This window comes from Oncorhynchus mykiss, chromosome 14, assembly GCF_057628025.1.
Source record: "Oncorhynchus mykiss isolate SJ-2025 chromosome 14, ASM5762802v1, whole genome shotgun sequence".
NCBI lineage: Eukaryota > Metazoa > Chordata > Actinopteri > Salmoniformes > Salmonidae > Oncorhynchus > Oncorhynchus mykiss.
Window position 1 is genome coordinate 6,198,532 of NC_143035.1, and position 21,597 is coordinate 6,220,128.

Here is a 21,597-nt window from a genome sequence, read left to right on the forward strand (position 1 = left end):
TCTAGTTATTTCTGGTTGTTAATCAAAGTTAACTGGCTAACTCATTGATCCTGCTTTGTAGTATAACTACGTTTTTGCTTCATTTTACATTCATGTTGGTTTCACACCAGTCAACAATAGTGCTGTCTAGAACTGAATCGGCTAATAAGACAAGGCTATCCTGGCCTAAGACAATAGTATACATCTGCTAGCCTAAGTGACATCCCAAATACAGAAAGTGTAAATATTCACGTTTGGAGTTAAACTACTCCGCTTAAGGAATCTTGAGTCGATAAAAGCATTCTGCGTCCATTTTTTACAGCGACCCAAAGTTGACCAAGTTAATGGTTTTAATGATGACTATCATTTCTACCAAAAAAAAGAATCATTTGGTTGATGGAAAGGTGGGGTATGGAAAAGCAATGGGTAAAAATGAAATTGTAGCAATCATAGGATATACACAACACAATTCAAAGTTTTAGGAAGGAAACAAGAGATACATCTTTTATTCACACTTTACAAAAAAAGCTAAGTCTTTAAATCTACTACAATACTACCAGCAATTCAGGGGTATCAAACTGGACATTTGCTTCTGTTCAAAACAAATAAAATATATCAAGGGGGGAGGGGGGGGAGTAAGGACAGAAAAAAAGCTTTTGAACTAGGACTAAATTTATATTTCCCATTTCAACCTTTCCCCTCTGTAAAAATTCATAAAATTCTAACTTTAGCACAGTGGCGAAAGAATCATATTTACTTTAAAAAGGTGACTTTAATTTATTCAATAATAAATGTGGGAAAGGAGGGGGGGGGGAGCGTGATCATTCCATTTCCTGTTTAAAATGTGACAGTTGCAATATATAGTCAGTCACAGACATATTTCAGTCCCGATGGTAACAAAACAGAGAGAGAGAGCGTCTGTCTGGGCCACCTGACAGATGGGGAGACGGGTCAGTTCCTCACAGATGGTACGGCAGAGGAGATGGAACGGCACAGGGGCTTCAGTAGCGGGGTTAAAAGGACTAAAGTAATACACTTGACTGTTAAGTGTCTAGGGGGTTGGACATAGGGCTAGGTATAGGGGAACATGCTTTTCTAGATCCAGAATTCAGCGGTGGAGGGGCAAGACAGGCTAGGTGACTATGGTGACAAGGGGCTATCAAGGGGTTCTAAGAGCTGAGCTAAAGTACACGGAGGGTGCAAAACATTCTGGAAGTAAGGGGGTTCCAGAAGAGGTCTTCACGTTGCCCCGGTGAAAAAAAAACTAAAGCTTGACAAATATTCCATACCGGATTACTAGATCGCTCCACAAGGAGTATATACACATAACATTGTCACAGCTCATACAAAAAAAAGAAAGAAAATACAAAACGAGAACAAAAACCCCAAAGGACATCAAATGTCTGGACAGTATTTAAAAAATAAAATGGGAGAAGAGGTTGTTCCGGAGTTGGCCGATTAGAAGTAGTGCAAGACAACAAAACGGCTACGGTGAGGCACAACGTTCCGGTTGTACAACGCCAATTGTGGGATACTGGATGTGCGTGATGCAAAAAAAATCACTCTTAGGGTCAATCTGAAATGACAACCTATTTCCTATATAGTGCACTTTTGAACAGACATACACAGGACCGGCCAAAATTAGTGCACTATAGTGAATAGGGTGTTATTGGAGACCTAACCTTACTTTTGTCTGAACTGTGAGTGGATGAATGGGTCGGTTGGTGGCAGACAGCAGTATGGACCAATGGCTTGTTGATAGAATGGATTTGAAGATGTATCATCATTTAGTCAGTAGATCTATTTACAATCTGAGAAACATGTTCTCAAATCATAACAGGAAAACAAGCAATACAGACGCATAGAAACAGTTAACCTAGGGCAGGAGTGCAAAGTAGTGGCAGCGAACGCCTGGAACAACCCCTTACGTCTTTTGTACAAGCTGGTCATTTCAATTTCATCTTAACATTTACTGGATAAAAAAAAAATTGCCATAGTTTACAATACAATCCTGTCTTTTTTTTCTTCTTCAAATTGGATCATAATTTACTCATAGTACAAAAAAAACCCTGCCAGAAAACAGGTCTTTTGTGACTCATATACAATCGTGTAAAGACAATCTAGATTTATATTCTGTACAAACACTTGTGAAAAAAAACCCACTGCTGTAGAGTACGGAATTTATGGCTGAGGGAAAAAAAAAATCACTACTGGCCTCAAGAGACAGTGCTACAAGATCTCTGCGTATGTCCACGTGTGTGACAGTGAGAGGATTGCTGGTTTAAACTCCTGTACATCAGCTATTGCCCTCCCTCTTTAAAAAGTAACAAATCTGAAAAATGTTTAGTTGAGAATTTCCTACGTTGCATTGCCCCTCAGCCAAAATCCCCTACCCCATTACAAAAGGTGGTATATGGTCCAAATCAGGAATGGGCAACTCCAGTCCTCGGGGGGCCTGATTGCAGTCACAATTTTGCCCCAGCTAACGCACCCAACTCCTATAAATCAACTAGTCGTGATAGTTTAAAACCCAATTCGTTTAAAATCAGCTGTGTTGGCTAGAGCTGGTGAAAAAGTGAGACACCACTCCAGCACCCAAGGACTGGAGTTGCACATCCCTGGTCCAAATGAAGTCATATTAACAATGACTCTGTCACGTACACATGCAGAGGAAAAACAGTGTGCAAAAAGGGATGGTAGCTGGCCACTAATTACATGTTATTCAACTACTTAAAATCATTCAAATCTGTTCCAATCCAGAGGAAACAGATACATTTTTTTAGCACTATGCCTGACCGGCATGCCAACAAGCCTTCGCTAACTAGAGCTTACTTGCTTCCATACAACAGGTCCAGACAAGTGTATTTGGTGGTTGCGGTCATCCTTTCCTAAAAGGATAATAATCATCAACATCTAAAAACACCGTGAGGCAATTCCACAGGAACAGAGACCCAGATTTTTCACTTTAAAAACGTATGTCAAACAAACCCTCTCTATGCACAAGGACTACTTTCAACAATTCCCACAGAAGACTGAACAAAAACATTTACTTGATGAACAGTGCAGATGAAAAGTTGGTAACAGAACGATGGCTCAAACTGTCATTCTGTTACCAAACGTTGCACCTGCACTGATCCAATTAAATGTGTTTTTGTCAAATTCAGTGGAAATTGTTAAAAAGTAGTCCTTGTGCATAGAGTTGTATGTTTGTTTAACTTTGCAATCATTGGTTTTTGTTTGACATACATTTTAAAGTTACAAATCGGAGTCAGTGTCACGGTTACCATGGAATTGCCTCTCAGCAGTGACATCAGTCTACATGCACCAGTGGGGTTAGTTCCTATTGCACCACTTGGAGAGGGAGACAACTGACTAGGTTCTATTACTCAATAGTAGTGGACTGGTGAGCACCACAAAGCACCCGGTGAGCACCACAATTTTGGACCCACAGAGAGATTGGCCCTATAGCACAGAAAGGAGGAGTGGCACACCATGTTATGCCTTATATGGTAGATAGATATACCATCACATTGATCTCAGTGGGGAGAGAAAAGACAAGGCCCACTCTTAGCCTTGGCTGAGACATTAGACATGTCTGTTTCTGCCATTTGTGCTGGTTTGAGATTGGTATAGGACAGACTATCAGCTGCAAGCTTTAGAAGTGGTGTCCTTTCTCTCCTTGCCTTGTAAAGGGTGTCCACAGATAGAGTGATACAAGGTATTTCTTGTGCCATTGTTCAAGACTGCACAGGTCATGTCAAAGACAACAAGAGTCAGGTGATATTGCTAAAGATCTAAATATCTATACGGGGGCCAGAGGGGATATGGTGATATAATCGAATGAATGACCGGGTGGGGGATCCAAAACATAACAGACAGGATTGACATTTTCTAAATGAAAACAAAATGGAAAACGACAATGAGGAAAATAAAAAATATATAACAGAAATCCCTGTTGGCCAGACCTCACTGTACGGCTGATTCTTATGTTACAGGTTGGTTGTGTATTCCGTCTCATCTTCTTTCCTCCAAGTGACAACAAGAAAAGAGCTGGAGGGCTAGAGGCTGCACACTGCTATAGCATACAGCGCCCCTGGAGTGGGGTTGTCTCACCACTACCTGCGTCCTCCAGGCAGGTGGATGCCGTTGACCTGGTTGTTGGCCTGGCCCTGGGGCAGAGTGCTGGGCAGCAGCAGCTCCAGCTGGGCGAACAGGGAGAAGTGGTCAGAGGGGATGTGGGGGTGCGGGCAGCCGCTGATATTGTTCTCATGGAGCCAGTTGGAGTCCAGGGGACCCAGGATGCCGAGCACATTGATCTGAGGCTTAGAGTAGAAGATGTAGTCAATCACACCCTGAGGAGAGAGCGAGACAGAGAGAGAGGAGGGGGATGAGTGACAGCGTTTACAAAACAGATTTTAATTAGGAGGGCAAACCGGCCATCAAATAAAAATGGGTTTGAATGTTGTTACAGCAGGATACTGCTTTTTAAAGGAATGCCCAGTGCCGACTGCCAAATTGACTGCAATGATTGAGCTAAACAAGCAGGAATGATACCCTACAAAGTGAGCGTTGGCTCCTTGCACAAGGCACATCTTCCTTTGTCATCTGGTTGGCAATATCCTCCATTTTAGTGTCAATGTCTTTTTCCACTTATCTGAGATCCATTCCTTTGTACAGTAGCTATCTAGCTAGCTTTGCAAATGTTTTAGCATTTCTAAGCCAACTACTCAACCACCTTGGTGGACCTGTATGATATTTCTGTAAATTAGCAAAAATATTGATCAATAACTGAATACTTCTCCCCTGCATGCAAACAGTCAGTCGCAGACTCACTGGTGCGAGAAACTTTGTGGGCCAGTATTAGTTGATAAAATACTGCAAGTCTGCAGACAGGAAATGTAGAGAGATGATGCGTTTGAAAGACAAACAACCTGAACCAACTTCCGTGCATTGCTAAATGTAATATAGAGACATTTATTTTAAAATCAGTACAAAAGTAACATTTCCGGCTAACAGAAAAGCTGATGACTGAGGAAGAGAACACGCCTAACAATTAGACACAGTGGACAAAACATCAGAGTACATGAAACCTTTGCAAAGCAGGTGTAATGCTGCAGAAAAGACCATGGGTCAATTTCAATGTCGGGAAAAATAGGATTTCCTGATAAATCAGGACAAGAACAAAAAGCAATCTGTAGCACTGTCAAAAGGCGGTGTCAGAGACATTGCTTCAGGTCTGCCTGTGTTTGTGTGGCTCCCTCACCTTGAAGTCAAAGGTGTAGTTGGTGTAAGGCATCAGGCTGTCCTCGTAGGCGCTCTTCAGCTTGAAGCCGTGGGTGATCCTGGAGTTGGACGTGGAGTTGCCGTTCTTGCCATTGCAGTTGAAGTTGGTGAGGCTATCAAGGTAGCGAAGCTCCTTGAAGTCCTTGTGGGTGCAGTCCACTCCACCCTGACTCAGGTACTCCACCACGCCTGGAGAGAGGGGGACGGTAGGGGTTTACATGAGTCCTGTTCAGTAAAGGGGAATATACTACATAAACTTGTCCAGTTACTTTTCCATTGCAACATGTTTTCCCTATGGAACAACCCATAAGTGTCTGTTAATTCCTTCATTCAAAGTAACCATCACCAAGCCATGCAGGCAGCTAGTGGGCCCATCACTATATTTATCGATTATACCTTTCCCTTTGATGGATTCTGGGTACTAAGTCCTAAACTTGGGATAGGGTTAATTATTAGGTATCCTATTGAAATAGAGTGCTTAGGTTTAGAGGGTCTACATCAGTAGTTAATGGTTATCTGTAAGAGGAAGGTATACGGTGCACTCAATTAAGCTTGAAATGTGCTGAGTGCAGGGGAAAAAAAATATTGTGGCAGCATTGATAGGGGGCGAGAGCCACGGATTAGTGATGAAGAAGGTCAAAGTCAGGTCAGGTTAAGGGAGAAAGAAGTTCATTGCCCGTATCACTTAGTTTCCTGCCTAGCAATACAGATACGATGTTTAGCAAGAAGGAGGAGACTCCACCCAAAGTGGGGTTGCTATATCACAACTATTGTAAACATGTCTTTGTCTAATGCAGCTGTATTGACTCAATGGGAAGAATAAACTTGGTTTGAGCTTTCACAGTTTCCGGTGAGTTTTTACTCAGAATTAGAACCTAACATCTTCTAACCCAGCTACTCACCAGAGTCTGGTAGAGAGTTGAGGTCGGCACAGAGAACAAGAGGGATGCCATTGGTCTCCCCAGAGACAGAGGAGAGTTTGAGGCTGCGAGTGGCCTTGTCCACAATGTTCTTCACCTCAGACAGGAACATCATGGTCTGGACCAGCTTGACGTCGGAGTACTCCGGGTCCCAGTGCATGTGGGCGTTAGCCACCAAGAGGAGCTGTTTCTCCATGCCGTGCAGAGACTTCCCCGCTGGAGAGAAGAGATAGAAAAATACATGTTGGGGTTACTTTAAAATGGTCAATAAGCAGTAGAAACAAAGAACGTCACCAACACTGTTTTGGAAAAAAGATGGATAAACGGAACATGTCTTTAAAAATCATAAAACAGAGCCATGGATGCCATGATATCAATATTATAGTTTAACCAGGTTGAGGCTATAGTTTTCCTTATAATATCTACTTTGTTGACAATACATTGAACAAAAATATAAAATGCAACATGCAGTGCGACATCTTCGCATCAATTTGATCAGGCTGTTGATTGTGGCCTGTGGAATGTTATCCCACTCTTCAATGGATGTGCAAAGTTGCTGGATATTGGTGGAAACTGTTGTACACGTTGACCCAGAGCACCCCAAACATGCTCAATGTGTGATACATCTGTTGAGTATGCAGGCCATGGAAGAACTGGGAAATTTTCAGCTTCCAGGAATTGTGTACAGATCCTTGCAACATGGGGCCGTGCATTATAATGGTGAAACAGGAGGCGATGAGTGGATGAACGGCACAACAATGGGCCTCAGGATCTCGTCACGGTATCTCTGTGCATTTCAAATTGCCATCGACAAAATGCAAGTGTGTTCATTGTCCGTAGCTTATGCTTGCCCATACCATAACCCCACCACCACTGGGCACTCTGTTCCCAACTTTGATTTCAGAAAACCGCTCGCCCACACGACGCCATACACATGGGTCGGCGGTTGTGAGGCCGGTTGGACATGCTGCCAAAATCTAAAACAACGTTTGGTGCGGCTTATGGTAGAGAAAAACATTACATTTTCTGACAACAGCTCTGGGAGACACTACTGCATTCTGCATGCCAATTGCATGCTCCCTCCAATCTTTAGACATATGTGGCATTGTGTTGTGTGACCAAACTGCACATTATAGAGTGGCCTTTTATTGTTCCCAGTACAATGTGCAATGATCATGCTGCAATGTGCAATGATCATGCTGTTTAATCAGATTCTATGCCACATCTGTCAGGTGGATGGATTATCTTGGCAAAGGAGAAATCCTCAATAACAGAGATGTAAACAGATGTGTGCACAACATTTGAGAAATAAGCTTTTTGAGAGTATGAAACACTTCTGGGATTTTTTTATTTCAGCTCATTAAACATGGGACCAACACTTCACATGGTGTTTTTATTTTGGCTTCTGATGGGGTACAACAGTTGAACTAAGCTCATGTACCCATTGATTCTTGAGGAATATATCATTCCTTTATAAGTAAAAAAATTGACGTAGCAACAGCTAATGGCCCTTTAAAAAGGCAGAGCACAGCCATGGGACACAAGCCAGAATAGTGCAGCAACAGCCTCTTCCCTTTTGAAGTTCTACATTTAAAGTGAGATGAAGATAAGCCCCTGTGGTACACCCTTGAAAACCGACTGGGAGAGACCATTTCTAAGCCATGTGGATATCCGCCAAATAATTCACCCACCATATTACAAAACGTGTTCAGTCCTTTCAGTTCTACGAATACCAAATGAGTAAGAACCAGACGAAGAGCCAGGTGCAGGGGCTAGGGTGACAAATGTCAGGGCTTGACATTCAGTTAAATTTGCCAGTGGCAAAATCAGGCCAGTGGCAACTGAAAGCTACTGGCACAAATGAAGAAAATACTGGGCCAGGACAAGATCTCACAGGAAAGCACATGATATGCTCATAATTTCAATATCAGGTGATTTTCTCAATTTTGCAGGATGATCAAGTAGCCTATAATAACCTACCCTCCATACTAGGGATGCACGATATATCGGTGAACTTATCGGAATCGGCCGCTATTTGCTAAAAATGCCAACGTCGGCCCAATGTCTAGTTTAACGCCAATGTGCAAAACCGATGTCAAAGCTGACGTGCATACCTATAACGTAGGTACATGACGTAATGACACCACGTAAAATGTTGCACTACTCGTGCAACACCGCATTCCTAACCTAGCCCAATGTCTGCTGTGTGGATCGAGCAGTTAAGTCGAGCATTTGAAAGTAAGAATTTCAGTGAGACAACTCGAAGGCAAACCCCATTAATGCCAAGATAATGGAATTCATTGCCCTTGACAATTAACCGTTCTCTGTCGTGGGTGACGTTGGCTTTCGCCTACTGGTTGAGCACCGGTACACACTATCAAGTACGCTACTTTTCAGATGTTGCCCCCCCCCGGAGTTACACATTAATAGCGCCACTGCTTTAAAAAAACCTTTTTTAAAGCATTGCTATTAGCTTCACAACTGACATTTGGACCAGCGATATCAGCCCCATGGGCATGCGGAGTCTGACAGCACAGTAGGTCTAGGATTTCGTACTGAGGAAAGTTGTATTGCAGGCTCATGAATGTGCTGGTTGTTATACCGCTGCTGCCATTTCAATGGCATTTGAGAACATGTTTGAAACATGAACACACTAGCTAAGCTCCATTCAAACAACTGACTCGAGAAATAAGCTCATCAACTGCGCCTGCAGCACACGAGACACCCTCTGTCATGGCATTGAAACGCCTGCTCAACAAAGCGATTCGGTGGCACTTTACTGTGTCGTCACCATGCTCGATGCTATGTACAAGGACCGCTACTTTGATGCAGACAAACAGGGTTACATGAAATGTTACACACACAGCTAGACAAGATGGAAACTGACACAGTGGCAGTGCACACCGAGGAAGAGAGGCCAAAGACAGAGCTGAAACTTCACTGCTTGACATTATGAAATCCTGGTTGAGAATGAAACGACTGAACAAACAGCAGAGCAAGTAAGTAAAATAAATCAGTTTTGATTATGTTTTACTGGTAATGGGGGCATATGTTAACCCAGGCACTCCAGCCCCCGGCATCACTCCCATTCCTCAGGTGCTCTCATTTGTTGACTTCTGTAACCGTAAAAGCATTGGTATCATGCATGTTAACATTAAAAGCCTCATCCCTAAAAGTTTGTTTTATTCACTGCTTTAGCACACGCCGCCAACCTGGATGTCCTAGCCGTGTCCGAATCCAGGCTTAGGAAGGCCACCAAAAATCCTGAAATGTCCATCCCTAACGACTACATTTCCTGACAAGGTGGAACTACCAAAGGGGGCGGAGTTGCAATATACTGCAGAGATAGCCTGCAGAGTTCTGTCATACTATCCAGGTCTGTGCCCAAACAATGAGCTTCTTCTTTTAAAAATCTCCCTTTCCAGAAGCAAGTCTCTCACCGCTGCTGCTTGTTATAGACCCCCAGTTGTGCCCTGGACACCATATATGAAATGATCAACGGCCCTCTCTCTCTAACCTACGCAACACAAAATTAATTCTGTAACCATGGGCATACTCTTAGATATCATCCTGACCAACCTGCCCTCTAAATACCCCTCTGCTGTCTTCAACCAGGATCTCAGCGATCACTGCCTCATTGCCTGCGGTCAAACGACCACCCCTCCTAACTGTCAAACGGTCCCTAAAACACTTCAGCGAGCAGGCCTTTCTAATCAACCTGGCCCGGGTATCCTGGAAGGATACTCACCTCATCCCGTCAGTAGAGGAAGCCTGGTTGCGCTAAAAATGTGCTTTCCTCTCCCATTTTAAATAAGCATGATCCATTCAAAAAAATGTATAACTAAGGACAGATATAGCCCTTGGTTCACCAAAGACTTGACTTCCCTTGACCAGCACAAAGACACCCTGTGGTGTTCTGCATTAGCATCGAATAGCCCCCGCAACTTATATACCAATATACAGTCAGTTACGAAAGCCAACACTCTCTCTGGCCGCCTTTCTTTCCAGTTCTCTGCTGCCAAATGACTTGAACGAATTGCAAAAATCACAGAAACTAGAGACATATCTCCCTCACTAACTTGAAGCATCAGCTGTCTGAGCAGCTTACCGATCACTGTACACAGCCAATCTGTAAATAGCACACCCTAAATCTGTAAATAGCACACCTCATCCCCATATTATTACTTACCCTCTTGCACCCCAGTATCTCTACTTGCACATCTGCACATCTGTCACTCCAGTATTAATGCTAAATTTGAATTATTTTCACCTCTGATCTATTTGCCTACAAGATTTTACAATTATTTTGTGTTATTGACTGTACGTTTGTTTGTGTAACTGTTGTTTTTAAATCGCACTGGTTTCCTTTATCTTGGCCAGGTCACAGTTGTAAATGAGAACTTGTTCTCAACTGGCTTACCTGGTTAAGTAAAGGTGAAATAAAAAATAAAAAAATAAAAAACTGTAAATGCCAACAAAATAACTTATTGGGCAGTGTGTGTGCGTAACCTTTAACTAGGCAAGTCAGTTAAGAACAAACTTAATTACAATGACGGCCCACCTAGGCCAAACCATGACAACTCTGGGCCAATTGTGCACCGCCCTATGGGACTCCCAATCACGGCCGAATGTGATATAGCCTGGATTCGAACCAGGCCTCTTGCACGGCGATGCAGTGCCTTAGACCGCTGCGTCTGTGTGTGTTAACTAATTAACGGTACTAGAAAGCTTAAAAAGGCTGCAAAAATGGTAAATATCTGTTTTCGGTATCAGTTTTCTTGGGTCAAGGAAAATATATGATATCGGCCAAAAATATAATATCGGTACATCACTAGCATACACAATAACATTTTAACTTGACAATATATTTACATTGATTGCGTAAATGTTGTCCAACAACCTCAAAAAAGTGTTATTTTTTAAAACAATTTTAAGCAGTCAGTCTACAGTTGTAGGGCCCAATGAAATCAGTTTAATCTTTTGCTAAATACTGTTTTCCCCAGTTTGATTTTCCAGGTTCCCCTAGTTTTTATAAAAATATATATAAAACTTAAGAAACATTTTCCCAATGGATGTCCACAACAATGCTTAAACCACATCGGGAGACCTTTGGGGAGGGTGTAGTTGCCCTTTAATTCAATTGCCACCTACTGAGAGATCGCTGTTTGGCTTTCTGTAGCTTACTACACAATGAACAGCAACAAGGCTGGGGTTACTACTCATTTGAAGTGGGACCGGTTTGTCTGGTTGAAGCAAGCAGATTGGAGTATGGGAACCATGCACACATCTACTGTACGACTGATGGCTTAGTATAACCAGTGGAAGGTAGAATTCGGAGTGAGACTGACGAACCAGGTACTGTGCAGAGCGTGACTGAAGCCTTCAACCGCCATTTTCTACAAACCTACAGGTAACATCGCAAGTATCAGCAGCGATGGCGATAAACTGGGTAAATTCAATGTGGATTTACCTCACTATATCACTCTATTGGAAAAGCGGACTCCCAACAAAAAGCCAGCAGATATAATGTAGAGAGAGCAGAGACTTACCGATTGACTGCTGAGTTGGCCACCAAAGTTAAGGGCCTTCAGCGGGAGAGATCGATTCACTGGCAGGTTGCTGCCAGTGCTAGACTAGTTGTTCTCTAGCTTACTACTTAGATATATGTTGACTGTGGTGGTTGGCTAGCAAGCAGGCTAAAATATCCAAGTTTAGCTGGCTGGCTAAGAACTGCTTATACCGGTAACATTATTTGATAACTGGTTAGATGGCATTATGCATTTCCAAAACGTGTTTACTTTAACATAGATATCTAGATATTTAGTGTATATGTATCGATATATAGACTGTGTGCGCTGCTTTTAAAATGTATGTAGCTCCGTCTGTGAGCTACATACATTGTTATTATTGTTATGCATCATGCCATGTTTTATGTTGACCCTAGGAAGTGTAGCTGCTGCTTTCGCAACAGCTAATTAGGATCCCAATAAAATATATGTTGAGCCTGAATGGGATAGTGTCATAGCAAGGTCTAGGATTTACAGCAGCGACGGGCAACCCCCTTTTGTAGGCCCATGCATTTAAAAAATAAAAATAGAAACTTGTGTTGGTCCCATGTTTCATGGCCTAAAATAAAAGACAGCAGAAATGTTCAATACGCACAAAAAGCTTTTTCTCTCAAAATGTTTTGAACAAATCTGTTCACATTCCTGTTAGTGAGCAGTTCTCCTTTACCAAGATAAACCAGCCACCTGACAGGTGTGTTATGTCAAGAAGCAGATTAAACGGCATGATCATTACACAGTTGCACCTTGTGCGGGGGACAATAAAAGGCCACTAAAATAAACAGTTTGTCACAATGCCACATGTCTCAAGTTCAGGGAGCGTGGAATTGGCATGCTGACTGCAGGAATGTCCAACCAGCCTCAAAACCGCAGACCACGTGTAATCATTCAAGCCCAGGACCTCCACATCTAGCTTCTTCACCTGCGGGATCGTCTGAAGGGGAAGGGGTGCTCAATAATATTTCTGTATGTATTAAAGCCCTTCTGTGGGGAAAAACATGCTGATTAGCTGGGCCTGACTTCAAAGTGGGTGGGTCTATGCCTTCCCAGGACATCCCCATGCTTGCACCTCAGCCCAGCAGATTATGTGAGTCAAGTTCAGCAGTTGGCCGCTCAAGGCGCTCCATGTCCTTTCCTACGCTTTGATAAAAAAACGCTCCAGGCCTCCAGAAAAAAAAATATCCTGCTCCCAAATTCACACCATTCATTAAAATAAGGATTTGACCAAAACCAATATATTTGTATGACTACCTGGACCTACCAACTGTTTAACGTATTGAAACTAAAACATATAGATTTGAATGAACAGTAAGAATATCCATGAAAAGGTGAACATAAGACACTAACAATTTCAAAAATGATACATGTCATTAAACAGTATATAAACTTTAAAAAGGTCAGGAGCCAGAAAGGGAGCCTAAGGAGGAATTAAAATTAATTTAGGCTATATCATTTCGATTATGGTAGGGACATAAACCACACAGCATTTAAAAAAAAAATTGTATGAAGTCATAGGTCTGTAAATCGCACATAGGCTTCGACTTACTTTAGAATTAAATACAAATTAAATTAAATGACTTATTAGTGCCTTTGAATTACATTTTAGAATCACGAGCTTGGCCAGCCTGTGGCTTCAGGCTCATGCGAGAGCCGGCCAGCAGTGGAGAATATCCTTTACACACTTAGAGCCACTGTGGATGCTAAACACCCTTTTGGCCACTCTTGCCAGGCTGGGCAGTTTTTGTATTTTTCTATTAGGTAGACCCAAAAGGTTTTTAGGCCAAATAACTTCATCAAAACAGAAAGCTCCTTGAACGTGGGAATATGCCAGGCCTATTGGGCAAAAATCTAATTATGGCCCATTGTATTGATAATGTAACAAAAAGTTTGAGATCTGATTTTCTTATTATAAATACTTTGATACAATGACATTTATCTACCCACCTCCTTTATTTTAGCATGTGCACATAGTAAGTACACCATCAAACTTTTGGGATAAGTGTCTTTTCATATTCCACAATGATTCTTTAGTTGTGGATGTTTCATGTAGCCAGTGTGTAATAACTTCCATATCCCGCATGTAGAACAATGTTATCCGGTCTGTAACTTAACAGTTTAGTACCATACCAGAAGGTGTCATCCAAGCCTTACACATAAGTGGACACTACATCACCGCTCTCCCTCCTCACCTTGATTTAGCGTTTTGTCAGTTTCTTTATGAAAATATTTAGCCAACTCCATAACAGTAGCTAAAGCAATGGGCTATTAGGAGCACAAGTAGACTACAAACGCATGCTGGGGGGGGGGGGGGGCATGCCTCTTGCTCGTGAAGTGAGCGTTAGTGGAGTGGGCAAGAAGGTCGACGCTCGAGCCTTCAGGAAATCTCACTCCAGTCAAAATCGGGCACGCTCCGCTCCTCGCTCACATACTCTGCTATTTATTTCAGTTGAACGATTTCCTTATATGAACTTTAACTAATCAAAATGGTTGTGATTATATTACACACACCTACTCATTCAAGGGTTTCTTTATTTTTACTATTTGACCTGGCACAACCCCCACAATCACCCGACCTCAACCCAATTGAGATGGTTTGGGATGAGTTGTACCGCAGAGTGAAGGAAAAGCAGCCAACAAGTACTCAGCATATGCGGGAATTCCTTCAAGTCTGTTGGAAAAGCATTCCTCGTGAAGCTGGTTGAGAGAATGCCAACGGTGTACAAAGCTGTCATCAAGGCAAAGGGTGGCTACTTTGAAGAACCTCAAATGTAAAAAATATTTTGACACTTTTGGTTACTACATGATTCCATGTTTACTACATGATTCCATGTGTCAAAGTGTTGTCGTCACTATTATTCTACAATGTAGAAAATAGTACAAATAAAAACCCTTGAATGAGTAGGTTTCCAAACTTTTAACTGATTCTGTATGCATGTTTATATCTCCATTTTTTGGAACTCAGTCGGGGTCTCAACCTAATGTTGGGAGTTAGAATAGTAGAAAACAAGGTGCAATTTTGAACGTTGGTTGTGCAGCAGCAGATCCTCTTGTTATGTCAGTCACTCAATTAGCCCATGTCAGATTTTTTTTTTTTTTAGATTGGTAAATTAGTTTAGGCAGGCATCTAAACTTGTAATCATGGTCAAATTACTGACCAGAGGGCCCACATTGATTTAGTTAAGTCACTCATATCACTGCAAACATTTCTCTCCACCCCATGACAAAATGTGTAGAACTGCTCGAAATGAACTCCAAAACGTTTGTCCTCCGCTGTCAGGACAGGGGCCACTAAAATGTTTTGCTAGCAAGGTGGGTCCCCCCACACACAACAAAAGTTAACTTAAGGGACCCAAAAGGCTAGGGCTGGCTCTGACTGCATGTATGGGTATGATGTGGGTACGAAGTCCCGCTTGTCACTGCGGCCCCTCATGATGACTTCAGATTTATTTGCGGCCCACACCCCCATCAAAAGTTGCCCATCACTGGTCTAGGGTGAGAAAATGGAGAGGGCCATAACTAGGTGTAGGGTCTATAGTTGGAAAAGGAACATAACACTCACAGGATTCCTCCATCATTTCCTTGCGGACCTCCAGCAGTACAGCCACTCCGATGTTGTCCTTGGTCATAACCCTGTTGAGCATGGCCTCAGAGCCTTCAGAGTTAGCCATGGCCAGCTGGTTAAACTCTACCGTGTGTTTCTGCACCACACCGAACCTGAGGGAAGAAGGCAAGGGGGAAGAGAGATGTGATAAGTAACCAAGTTTCCATCCAACCATTTCATGCGGATGAATTACCTGACGCATATAAAAAAACATAAAAAAAAAAAAAATCACAACAGGGCTGGTGGAAACAGGAAACGTCAATACAATTTTAGAATTGTCAACTGACAATTTGTTCGTTTGACATGGTGGGATCTTTGTGTTATTCAAATTCATTATGTGAGATATGGTGGCGGAAACACCTACCACCAGAAAGCTGAAAAGCATTAAGTTTATTAGGCAGATTAAATCAATTAGGATAAACTTCACATGGCGTTTAAGTGCACGGTGATCATGCAAATCTCCAATAGGCTAAATATCTAGGGTAGGCTATTTGAACGCTGGTGACAAGATCGGTAATTGGCTGCCAATTATCAAATAAAATGATCTTGCTCATCCACGTAAGCTATCCACTTTATCAGCAAACTTGTCGAGAGAGCATGCGCCAAAACCAGATTGGTCAAGTTTGCTATATTTATATCACCACAACAGTTTGTTACAAAACCACCAGTAGAGATAAATGTAACCTGTTTTTTTTTTGTTCTCGGTACCTGGGAACTTAACTGCAAAATTGTTTTTTTACATCATCTTGCACAGCCTTTTATTAGCAACAAGTCAGTTGATGGAAACACCACTGGTGGGAAATTGTGCATATTGGTTTTATGCACATTTTAGAATATTTACTTGAAAATCTGTCACCATTTGGATGGGAACTTAGCTAGTGTGTCATTGAGCATTGTGTGGAGAAGAAAAGAAAGCATTGACAGTGCTCCTCTGGTGCACTCACTTTTCTGTCCTGTAGAAAACTGCGCACCCGTCCACATGTTTGCGGTCTGACTCATGCATGGTTCTGGCTCGAGACTTTGGGCTGAAGAAGCCCTCGTAGCCCTGCTCCTTCAGCTCTGGCAGGAAATACTGGTAGTACTGCTCCGTCTCCACTTCCTGTAGAAAATAAATCAAAATCCATACATTAAAGTGGACAGATGACTTAATGTACCAGGGAAATCAGATTCATTGATCAATGACTTGCCAGAGAGAAACCAAAATGACTGCGACAGGAGTTGTTTAACACTGGGTCGAGGTTTACCCACATACCTGTAGGTTGATGATATCAGCGTTGCAGTTCATGATCTCCTGCATGATGGACTTCTTCCTGTACTCCCAGTTGAGGGCCCAGGAAGGGCAGTAGCCATAGAGCTGGCGCGTGGCGTACTTATCACACAGCACATTGTAGCACATCACTGAGAACAACGCTGAGAGGGAGGACAGGGAGGGAGAGACGTAGGATATAGAACCTTATTCAGTGTATTCTTATTTTAGGCCAGGGAATACAACAGTACCGCGATACTCATTAGTATTGTGGCAAGGAAACAAAACACTAAGCGGATTTAACTTCTTTAGGAAAACATCCCGTGTGTGTGTGCGTGCACGTGTGTACAGGGACTGTCTGCTGGTCTCTCACCAGAAGGTCTCGTCTGGTCCGGCTCCTGGAGTGCGATCCACGACCGGGACGGGGGCTGCTCTGTGGGGGCTGGGGACAGGAGGAGTTGTCCACGTTAACCATTAGTAATTTTTGCTAATACGTTATGTGAGAGACAGAGGGTGACTTACTGCATTTGATTGAACCTGCCAGATTGTCCAACAGGTAGTTCAGCAATTTCCTCGTGCCATCATGCTCCTGGTACAGGCTCATGATTTCTTGTGCAAGTGGATTTCCTGATAGGAGCAGGAACGAAGACAACGTTGAATGACATTTTTAAAAATGCAATGGGATCTACAATGGGGTCTCCAGGATGGAATGGTTACCAAGACGATAAGCCACACTCACCTTTCAACCCCAGTGTTTGTAACTGAAACAGTTTCCCCAATTCGAATGGCAGAACCCGCAATTGGTTGTTATTTAAAAGCAGCTCCCTGTTGAGGACGGACACAGGGAAAAGTGTCAGAGACAAGCCTCTGTGACAATACAGCTCCTTCCTCAACTTTCCCATAAACAATTAACATATTGACCAGTGATCTATACAGGCAAAAGTAAATGCTCTGTGAGCCCAACAGGCAACGGTTATTCTCAGGCACCAACTAGTGACAAGTTTAGAACAAAGTGAATACTGGGAAGTGCGGTTCCCAGCGGCTCACCTGAGAGAGACCATGTGGCCGAGCTCTGCCGGCAGGCTCCTGATCTTATTGGACGACAGATCCAGGTACAAAAGGTTGTGTAGTTTGGCAATGTCAGGTGGGATGCGTGACAGACAGTTGTCAGCGATATGTAGGGCAGTGAGGTGGGTCAGAGTCCACAGAGATGGGCTCAGGCTCCTGACATTACCTGGAGAGAGAGAGATGTGGAGGGGTAGATAAACACACAGTTGAGTCATGTCTCTGTGGTGGCTTTTCATGCAAAGCAGATATGTATTGGATAGAAACAAACCTGAGTAAACAATCATGCTAGACTTGCCGGTCAAACCAATATACATGCTTATAAAACAGAGGACCTTATCCTCTAAGCGCTAGAATGCTGGTCACTGAAAAAAAAATGGTTGATAAACTGGCCTAGACTAAAGCACCCTCACTTGCTGAGTCCTAATATGAGAACAGCACCCCTCCACAGCTTCTGGGCCACCCCCCTGCAATGCTCACCTGTGATTTCCAGCTCAGCCCAGTAAGACTTCTTTCCATTGGCTGCCTCCTCAGTTGACATGATAGTGTACATCCGCCTGGGGTCTGGCGGTTCATATTTTTCCTTGGGCATTCCTGCTGTAACACTGGGGAAAATCATTTTTAGTAATTGAACATTATATCTATCCACTGATAACATGCATGTCAAACGCAATTAGATATCCATTGCACAAAACGGACATTTTGAAAGTGACTGTTCACTAGCAGCTTTCTAGGTACTTTACAAACATGCAAAGAGGAACGTAACTTTTCAAGAGGGCTTCGCTTGATTCTGACAACTTCTGGAAATGAGGCTCAAAGATGTGGCCATATTATTGGCTGGCTGCTGATACTAATTGCAGAAATAAATCCGGTTCAACGAGAACGCATTGCTTTACAACTTAGCAGCGAGGGAAATAAATAAAGTTGAACTTCTAATACTCATTGCAACAGCTCGGTAATCTAGTTAGCCAGCCAACTAACGTTAGTTCTACACAACAGGCCACACAGAGCACTGACCACCACTAAATAGTTTGAGAACACAAACTGGCCGGCTAGTTAGACAATTGGGTGGCTCGTTGAGCCCCGCATCGGGTCAGGAAAAATGGACTTAGCTCGATAGCTGAGAATTTTAGCTACTGTTAGGGGCTAACTAGCAAATTAGCCAAGGAACGGCCGTCCACTACAAAATAACGTATTGAGAATTATAGTTAGCTGATATAGTTACCTAACCAATGAATTGAGAAGATATTAACGGTTGCATATTATTCTAGATGTAACTGACCATAACACGCTAGGCTGACAGAGTAGCAACTAACTAGTTCACTTATGGCTAACTAGCTAGCGTACCTATGCTGGCTATTCCTAATGGAAATCACCGCTGAAAGCTAATGTTGGCTAGCTAAGCTAGGTATCTACATTTTCCGAACCTGTCCGACTTCATATATGCATAAGTAGCACTTTATGAAACACATATGCAGCAATAATTGAAAACAATTGAGTTGTGGATCTGTTTCACCCAAAGCAACTCGTCGCTTGTGTTGATTTTACCTGCAAACGCATACCAATCTGTATCGCGAGGACGAGTGTGTGCTCTCTTTTGTTTCTACTTTCTCGTTTCCGCTGCTGTATCACAAGGAACAAACAAGCATCATGGCGACTGTCAGGTTTTTTTTCTCTCTGTGTGATAACAACGCTTGGTGCTATTGGTTAGCTCTTGGATGGACCGCACCATCTGCGGTTGAATCAGGAAGGCTTTGGCGCAGATGGAACAATGTGACAGATATTTCACCGGATATATAAATGTGAAGCCTCCGCTTGGCGTTTCCACACACTACCAAATTTGGTAGTGAGAGGAAGCCCATTGGCCAGCGGTGGGAGAAGATGAAAAGAGATGCATTTTGGCCGACATTCTGCACATTTTTCATCGATGAAACATTTGATCTCAATATAGTTTTATGTTACCAACACTACAATCTGTTTTGAACAGAGTGGACTAGGTTTTGTAGACTTTTCCCTTTGCCAAAGTTTTTTAAAAGTGCGTTGTTTACAAGGAGTGCAAAGGCGAATTAAGTTAATGCAGACGCGCACTTCACAGAGTAGGCGTTCCCTAATTGAAATATGCAGATGTTTGCTAGAACAGGCAAATAGGATCTCGCTAAGTCGTGCTTGGCTCTTCCCACCTCCTTGCCTGTTCTGCCCACTATGACTAATTTGTTGCCATTGGAAACGACAGGGTGTGGTCTATCTTGGTTTAGTTATACACCTCTCTGGCTTTGGTTTAATGTTTATGTGAAACTTCAGGGGTGTGTTCAAGAATCATATGACGTCACAGGATTCATGTCTCAACTTTAATTACGCTTGGCTGTACCATTCATTGTTCTTTATAATGAGCAAATAATGAACACTAATCCTACTCATAATGAGGGGGTGGGCTGAACTATACAGCAGATGTTCTTCATACACTAGGTTATTTGCTTGATTTGAGACCATGCAACATTTCAGCATATTGGGCTTGAATTACTGGTGTACTTCCTGTGTTGATATTGATGGGATTGAGTCGGGTGAGCGTTGATGACATTCTATCCCTCCCAGGGGTGAGCCTGGTGCCTGGTTCTGGCAAAAAGTTGGCTCAAAACAGAAGTGACGTAGGTTAAACACCTGGAGTAACATGATTGCTTTTGATAAAAACACTTTATCTGCCTTCCAAAAGAAAACAAGTTAAAACATATACCGTATTTTATGGAAGAGTTGTACAGGGCCTTCAGAAAGTATTCATACCCCTTGACTTATTTCACATTTTGTTGCGGTACAGTCTGAATTCAAAATGGATTAAATATATTATTTTCTTCGGTCATCTACACACAATACCCAATAATGGCAAAGTGCAGGGCAGGCCTTAGGGGGCCTGGCCTGCCCTACCATACCTCCTTGCCCGTCCATCTGAAATACAGAAATATTAATACTGTATTTGACCAAGACGCGCTGACAGAAAGGCGCATCAATCTCAGATACAGCATCCGATCAAGCGAAACTGCGACCCACTGTGTCAGTGTATGTAGACAATGTATCTCATGCTGTCTGGACAAAAACAGTATGCCATGTCATACTACACTGAACAAATATATAAATGCAACATGTTAAGTGTTGGTCCCATGTTTCATGAGCTGAAATAAAAGTTCCCCAAAATGTTCCATACATAAGGTTAAGGTTCCATATTTGTTTACATTTCTGTTAGTGAGCATAATCCATCCACCTGACAGGTGTGGCATATCAAGAAGCTGATTAAACAGCATGATCATTTCACAGGTGCACCTTGTGCTGGGGACAATAAAAGGTCCCTCTAAAATGTGCAGTTGTCACAACATAATGACACAGATGTCTCAAGTTGAGAGAGCATGCTTTATTGTATAACATCTGCTAAACATGTGTATGTGACCAATAAAATGTGATTTGAATTTGAATTGGCATGCTGACTGCAGGAATGTCCACTAGAGCTGTTGCCGGAGAACCGTGTAAGGCGTCGTGTGGGCTAGCATTTTGCTGATGTCAATGTTGTGAACAGTGCTCCATGGTGGCGGTGGGGTTAGGGTATGGGATAAGCTACGGACAACGAACACAATTGCATTTTATCGATGGCAATGCACAGATATACCATGATATACCATGATGAGATTCTGTGGCACATTGTCATGCCATTCATCCGCCGCCATCACCTCATTTCTCAGCATGATGAGGCACGGCACCATGTCGCAAGGATCTGTACACAATTCCTGGAAGCTGAAAATGTCCCAAATATTCCATGGCCTGCATACTCACCAGATATGACAACCATTGAGCAGGTTTGGGATGCTCTGGATTGACGTGTACAACAGCATTTTCCACTTCCCACAAATATCCAGTAACTTCGCACATCCATTGAAAAGAAGTGGGACATCATTC

The 21,597-nt window shown here is 42.7% G+C and overlaps 1 protein-coding gene across 1 annotated transcript; it reads right to left on the bottom strand.

Annotated features, from left to right (window-relative positions):
- Positions 1 to 455: 455 nt before the first annotated feature.
- Positions 456 to 19,494, bottom strand: LOC110488610 (CCR4-NOT transcription complex subunit 6). The gene is made up of 12 exons (XM_021560885.3): positions 19,207 to 19,494; positions 18,139 to 18,263; positions 17,641 to 17,827; positions 17,333 to 17,418; positions 17,116 to 17,220; positions 16,967 to 17,035; positions 16,600 to 16,757; positions 16,292 to 16,446; positions 15,306 to 15,460; positions 6,165 to 6,398; positions 5,243 to 5,451; positions 456 to 4,331 (listed from the first exon to the last, which is right to left on the bottom strand). Exons 2-12 carry the CDS (start codon positions 18,248 to 18,250, stop codon positions 4,095 to 4,097), a joined length of 1,707 nt encoding a protein of 568 aa, XP_021416560.1. The 5' UTR covers positions 18,251 to 18,263; positions 19,207 to 19,494; the 3' UTR covers positions 456 to 4,094.
- Positions 19,495 to 21,597: the final 2,103 nt, after the last annotated feature.